We start from the raw sequence: 7,264 nt of genomic DNA, 5'->3' as shown, positions 1-7,264 counted from the left end.
CTTTCATTCCACCTATAAGAGAAAATTATAGTCAATGGCTTTATAAAAACTGTAAATTTTCCAGTCAATAGAGATAGAGAGAGAGAGAGAGAGAGAGAGAGAGAGAGAGAGAGAGAGAGAGAGAGAGAGAGAGAGAGAGAGAGAGAGAGAGAGAGAGAGAGAGAGAGAGAGAGAGAGAGAGAGAGAGATGCCACCGTCTCCACCATGGGACCTGTTTTGACTGGTTGGTCACAATCCAGACTGCGAAAATGACTGTTTTAAGGTCTGCACTGAAGAGAACCGAATCAGAAATGACTCACTGAAACTGCAGTTGGCGCATGTTACGAAACCAAAGCAGCCTTAATGCAATCGTTACTCTGCAAACGGAGGGTAAACAATATATCTATGTGCAAGAAGAGCTAAGCAACGGAGAATGGAGCAATGGAGAGAGACGTGACAACACAGGAGGCCTAGCACGGGGCCTACACCACACACCATATACTCAGCAGCACATGGGGGTTCGCGTCCAGCTCACACGCTTATCATGTGTCATGTGTCGCTCTCTGCCTCCATACCATTCCCCCTCTCAGTCCCCGCTGTCTTGTTTCCACTACCAAAACAAAATCAGAAACCCCTTAGACATTGTCTCTCACACCGGCGGACCCCCGGTCTGTTTGCTCGTGGTTCTAACATACCTCTCTTGAAGGACCATCTCTTCATCCAGAGTTTGGAGAAAGAGGGCCAGGAGTTGTTGAGGGGAGAGTCCGCCATGGGAGCAGTGCAGTGGGGAGGCCAGCTGGAGCTGGAGCGCTCTCACACTGGAGCTCTGGCAGACAGCGAGGGAGGCAGAGGAGGGCGGTGGAGGGGCGGGGAGGGGAAGCAAGAGGATGGAAGGATGGAAGGTGGACAGCCAATGAGTGCAAGAGGGAGAAAAAAAGTATGTGTGTGCAAAAGAGAAAGAGGGGGTGAAAGAGGAGAGAGAGAGAGAGAGAGAGAGAGAGAGAGAGAGAGAAGAGAGAGAGAGAGAGAGAGAGGAGAGAGAGAGAGAGAGAGAGAGAGAGAGAGAGAGAGAGAGAGAGAGACAAGTGAGAATCCCAGGCTAGGATTGGGGAGCTGCTGGTTGGGGATTACTTTCCTAGAGGCTCCAGTACGAGACAGACAGACAGGCAGGCAGGCAGGCAGGCAGGCAGGCAGGCAGGCAGGCTGACACACAGACAGACAGACACACAGGCAGACAGACACACAGACAGACTGATATACAGGCAGGCAGGCAGGCAGGTAGACAGGTAGACAGGCAGACAGGCAGACAGGCAGGCAGGCAGCCAGATAGACAGCGAGAGGTAGTGCCACACTGAGACTGAGAGAGAAAGGAGGAAGGAGTTGAGTTGAAGAGAGTCTAAAAAAATGAGTAAGAATGTCACAAGAGGGAATATATGAAGTTAGGAAGAGGGTGGGGAGACATGTCAGTCATCGTTACTGTACTCGGCAAAGCTATGGGGGTACAAACGGCTCGATGAATACTTACTAGAAATATTATTGAGTAAACTTTTTACTAAAGAAACTTTTTCTTCAAATCAAGAACAATATTTTAAGAGCTCACGAGGTCAAAGCATACAATCACACGTGTGTGTGTGTGTGTGTGTGTGTGTGTGTGTGTGTGTGTGTGTGTGTGTGTGTGTTGGCAGAGTCATTGGAAAGGAAGCGAGGGAGAGGACTGACAGAGGAGTAAATGAGGAGGGTGGGAAAGGGCTTGGAGGTGAATTAGATAAAGAAGAGAGAGAGAGAGAGAGAGAGAGAGAGAGAGAGAGAGAGAGAGAGAGAGGGGGTGGGGGGTGGATGGGAGACGTAGTGACAAATGAATAGGGGATAGAGAGGCCTTAGCAGTAGGAGATAGATGCCTGTCACATTGTTTCCCTTCAGCTTGAGTCGCAGGGACGGTAATCACCAGATCTGCCGTGTAAGGTTTGCAACGCAATACAAAAAAAAAATCTTTACAATGCAAAATGCAGAAGTTATCCGTAATGGAAAGGAACGATTATTTGACGCTTGTTTGCTTCGTATAGTTTAGACGCATTCGACGTGACAATTGTTGAGCTACTGTAAGTGTGACTGTCACACAGCTCGCTGCACATCTCTCCTGCCTACGATAAAGCCCACGGCCCAAAGAAACCTCACCACTCACGCAACATTTGCTGGTAGGACAAGACGTACTGTATAAAGGTGTGGAAGTGGGGCCGGGGCCCATCCAAATGAGGCAACGGCCTCAAGTGTGTGATAAAAAAGAAAAGTATACGAGGACAAACACAACCCACACCCACCACCCTAAAATGAAAAATAAAAAAGACAAGAAAAGAGAAAAATGCAAGAATCTTACTTACATTAAGTTTTCGGTAACGGATGAGCGAGTGAATCCAGAAACGCGAGTGGAGGTGAAGGACTAAAGCTCAGACATGTGGTGTGTGTGTGTGTGTGTGTGTATGTGTCAGTGCTCTCCTCCTCCTCATCGCTGTGTGGAGATGCACAGCGAACCGCCAGCGAACCACAGAGCCTGTCTGCCGCTTCCTCTTTCTCTCGCTCTTTTGTCGCTGCGTAGCCGAGGACACGATGACACGTCTCATGACCTCTTTGTAAAAGTGTTGTAGGTGGGGGTGAGCTCTCTTTAAGCAGCACTGACGGGTTTTTTGTTTTTTGTTTTTGCTGTAACTCCTTTGTTGACTGTGATGGAGCCATTAACGATGAGGGCCCTGTTTCTTACTCCACAGGCTTCCTGCCAGTGATGTGCAGTCAGGGGAGGCAGGGTAGGCAGTGCCTCACTCAGGCTAATAAGAAGGAGAAGAAAAAAGAAATATCATGATAGTTACACATTTTTATTTATTTTCAACTTTCATTTGTTAAGATTATTGTAAAAATAATTAAAAAAAAACGTCCAAAACTTGTTGTTTTATCAATTAAAAGCATGCCCTATTGCAGATAGCTTGCTCTCAAAGCTAGCATTCGTGAGTGCAGGCTGCTGAGGCAGAGTCTGCTTGGGCCTCTCTCCGGCGTATTTCGGAGTTTTGCGCATGCGCAGTCTGTTCTTTCAGCGTCTTCAAGGATCAACGATGAGGCACATCGCTAAGCTGCCCCGCGTTTTGTGAACGGATGTATTTGCACTCCCTCCCACCCTCTGGCTTGCCCGTCTTCTGGGCACGTTACCGGCGTCTGCACACACAACATTATTGTGGAAGTGCTAGCATTGATTATAGACCCCCCCCCCCCCACACACACACACACACCGCCGCCCCACGCTAGTCTTGAAAATGGGGTTAAGGGGAGCTTGTTGTGTTTCAGGGAGTGTGCAACTTACCTGGAAACCTAGAAGCACGGTGTTTATCGTGTTATGGGTTGGTTGTGTGTGTGTGTGTGTGTGTGTGCGTGTGCCGTGTGTGTGTGTGTGTGTGTGTGTGTGTGTGTGTGTGTGAACGACTCCTGACGGTGGACGTGGATGGGCAGCCAATGCTTGATGGATAAGTGGTTATAGATGAATACATTTCAGCGCTCTACTTCATATCAGCGTGTAACAGATGTTTATTCTCGGTCGCTTGCAAACTCCCCCCCCGCGCCCCCCGCGCGCCGTCGCATCGTTGCCTGCAAATCAAAAAACCTCCCGAGATACAACAGCGTACCCGTTAGGAAGTGAGCTGACACTGCAGTGGAAAGAGAGGATCGGTGGGGGTAAGAAGAGGAAGCCTAAATTTAAGCTAGAGGCAAAATAACAATGTCAAATCCGCCGGGTTTACATTCCTGACTGGCAAACGAATGGGTCAGGTCAACCCCCCCTCAAAAACGACTGCCAATGTACTCTTGGGCAAGGCTTCCGTGGGCCAGCTCAGTGGGTAACAGATGTTTTGTATGACTATGGACAGTGATGTGTGTGTGTGTGTGTGGGGGGGGGGGGGTGTAAGGAAGGTTTACAGCTATGACACAGAGCGACTAGTAATTCTGTTTAATACCGAAAACCCCTGTCTAGTTACCACAACCCGCTGTGAAGGAGTGTGAAAAGACACGTATTCTCCAATAATTTTATTCATAATTTTAATATAAACAGTTAATTGTTGAATAATTTACACACAGCAAGATTTTTTATTTTCATATCATTCCAACATTTTCTGTACATGTCACTGCTTGGCTCTCCTTTTGAAAACATAGAAAAAATAAATTGTCAAGGGTTTATTTAGTCATGGCACATTTTTGATCCTGTACAATATGCATGTTTTCTGTTAATGTGTTTGTGTGTGTGTGTGTGTGTGTGTGTGTGTGTGTGTGTGTGTGTGTGTACATAACGATATATGTGATGCTTAAAGATAATGGCACATTTGGATCCAGTGTGAGGGATGAAGCGTTCTCTTGTGGTTGTGTGCTGGGGTTTTGACATATTGTACATACACACATATATACGCCTGTCGTCTGCATACGCACCAATGTTTCAACAAAACAAAAAACAAAAAAACAAAAATGCATACCACAACGTATCCCAATTAATACATCAGCATATTCAACAACAATGAATGACAATGACAAATTATGCTTAATACATAGGTATCCTGCAGGACTACACACAGCATTCTGGGGGACCACCTATGTGCACAGAGAGAGAGAGACAGAGAGAGAGAGAGAGAGAGAGAGAGGAGAGAGAGAGAGAGAGAGAGAGAGAGAGAGAGAGAGAGAGAGAGAGAGAGAGAGAGAGAGAGAGAGAGAGAGAGAGAGAGAGAGAGAGACAGAGACAGAGACAGAGAGAGACAGAGAGAAGTGGAGGAGGAGGAGCAGCGATCAGAGAACACAATGTTAAAGACTTCAGCCAAGGACAACACAGACACAGCTTTACTATTAAACAAAAAGAAACACAGCGGGGGCAGGATAGAGAGACAAATACATGGTGTTGTTGTGCAAACTGGAGCAGACCACTGAACCGAAGGACAAATCAACTAGGAGACCCCCCTTTTCAGCCTCTTAATCAGAGGCCGCTTCCCTTGGAGCCAAACACCAAAGTCTGTCGTTTGACTACGAAGTCCCACGAATGGTTCTTCTTGCAGGGAAGCCGAGAGCCAATGACTTCACATACAAAAAAATAAAATAAAAAATAAAATAACAAAATAAACCAATGGCACCTTTCTATAGTCCCACTGTCAGACCTGGTACAGCTTCAGTAATGCTAGCTTTACAGACAATACCAAAGCGTTCTCAAGGGGGCGGGGCCAACTTCCGGCCCTATCAGTATTGTAAACAGTGGTGTGTCTCTCATCAATAATCCAACAACAAACAGACAATTCATCATCACGCTACTGACAGACATTATTTAGTACATAATACATAGATAGACACAGGTGCTCTATCTTCATACAGCCCCGTTACAGAGGGCTTGACACGACAAGCTTTAAAGTCTCCACATTAAACTGGGATAGACGGTCGGTGAACCGTCGATAAAAATGCATTTCATTTCTTTTTAGCTTATTCAGGATTTTGTCACTTGTGTGTTCTCTTCCTCGAGGAACGTGCAGTGGTCTTTTCCAGTTTTTCACATCAAAATAAAAGAGAGAAAAAAAAATATATATATATATATATATATATATATATATATATATATTATATATATTTGCAAAACCCAAACCAATAACTTTGTCTGCTTGCCAAAACCAGTGATATTCTCCATTTTGGACAACATTTTGCAACGGGTGATCCTTTTCGCGGATGGGCCATGACTGACTGGGGCGGTTTCAAAACTCACGGCGACTCATTAAGTCAACATTCAGAACATGCATCTGATCAACAACAGGATTCATTGTGAAACATTTTCAGGCCACATAATGTCTCGCTACACACGGTTAAGCCCTCAGACCGGAGTTGTGCTGCTCCTTTAAGTACACCGACAGAACTGAGCTCTGTCCTGCTCTGCATCATGGGTGGGGTGAGGGGGGGGGCTGGTGGTGGTGGTGGTGGTGGTGGTGGGGGGGGGGTAGTGTGGAAAAAAAACCACCTATCTTTTTCATTTTATTTAGAAAAAAGTTATATACACATTGATAACAATGTTAAATTCATAATGTACAAGAGTAGTAAAAGTTTACAGTCAGAAAAAGTAATTGTAATTTTTGCCCTCCCTATTTTTGGCTAGGAAAAAAAAAATAGAAATCAACATCTCTAAAATGTAATACTTTTTTCTCTCCTTTAAAACAATACAATAACACATACAATGCTTTGTTCTCACCCTGCACTGCGTCACTAGCATGCTCTGTCCAACCGCCTCTTAGGTCTTCAGAGTTCAACACAACAAACCTCAACTTCTCTGAATCAAGTGCTTTCATTTTTCAGGAAGGTAGGGGGTGAGGTGGGGGTGGTGGTTTGGGAGTGGGGGGGGGGTCTGCTGCTATTTACAGTGGAGCTTATAAATCAGTTGATATTTCATCACCCCCCCAACTCCCCCCCAAACGAAAGGATGAACAGTTGAAAGCATTTCAACAGGAGCTCTGACGCTCCCCGCAGGGTCATGCAATTGCTTGTTGCTAATCATACATGTTCACGTGTGCTTCAGGGGCATCGCTGTCAAAAGGGGCTGGTGACAGCTGCCGGAAAGCAAAATCGGTTAGCGTCAAATTAACAAGCTCTCCGCTGGTATAGATGGTTTGTTTTCCATGCACAAAGCAAGCCAGAGCTTAGCAGAGTAGAGCCATGAGTTCAACATTGTTTTTGGTTAAAAAAACAAACAAAAAACAACAAACAAACAAAAACAAACAAAAAAAACAAAACAAAAACAAAAAACATGAATACCATCATTCGTGCAATCCCAAATTACAGTACTATCCAGCCAAGCAGTTAGAATATTTGCTTTTCTCTGCAGCTACGACTACAGAAAACCCATTTCTTGTCTATACAATGCATAAAAACAACATTTTGATTTGATTTTTGAAGATGGGTAATCCTCTCAAATGATTGGCGGAGAGACACGTCAGTCAGTGATGATTCTGCTGGGGGCTGGACTGGACGGGAGGGGTCAAGAGGGCGGTCAGTCTGAGCAAGGCACTATGGGGGTCAAGGCCCTGTTTGCTTCGCCACCCCTGACCTGCAACGCTCCCATCCAGCCACTAGAGGGCAGTCCAAACCAAATCACATCAGAGTGGGAAGAGGAGGTAATTCCTGGTCTCGATGAGGGGGGCATCTTTGTTGGGGGATGGGGAGAGGGGCTGTTAGGTATCTGTAGGTGAAAACTTGCTGTGGTTTTTGAGGGCCAATATCTCATCACCGTGAACTTCTG

General features: G+C 45.8%; 1 protein-coding gene across 1 annotated transcript in view; it reads right to left on the bottom strand.

The window, feature by feature from the left end:
• The window catches only part of LOC130109901 (uncharacterized), a 12,351-nt gene extending 9,308 nt beyond the window's left edge, over positions 1-3,043 (bottom strand). Inside the window, exons 1-2 of the mRNA XM_056276866.1 lie at positions 2,940-3,043; positions 675-775 (exon numbers count right to left, since the gene is read on the bottom strand). Of these exons, the coding sequence (XP_056132841.1) occupies positions 675-775; positions 2,940-3,043 (205 nt within the window). The remainder of the gene's footprint in view (positions 1-674; positions 776-2,939) is intronic.
• Positions 3,044-7,264: the final 4,221 nt, after the last annotated feature.

This window comes from Lampris incognitus, chromosome 3, assembly GCF_029633865.1.
Source record: "Lampris incognitus isolate fLamInc1 chromosome 3, fLamInc1.hap2, whole genome shotgun sequence".
NCBI classification, from domain to species: Eukaryota; Metazoa; Chordata; class Actinopteri; order Lampriformes; family Lampridae; genus Lampris; species Lampris incognitus.
The sequence above is the reverse complement of the archived record's forward strand: the minus strand, read 5'-3'. Positions and strand labels throughout refer to the sequence as shown.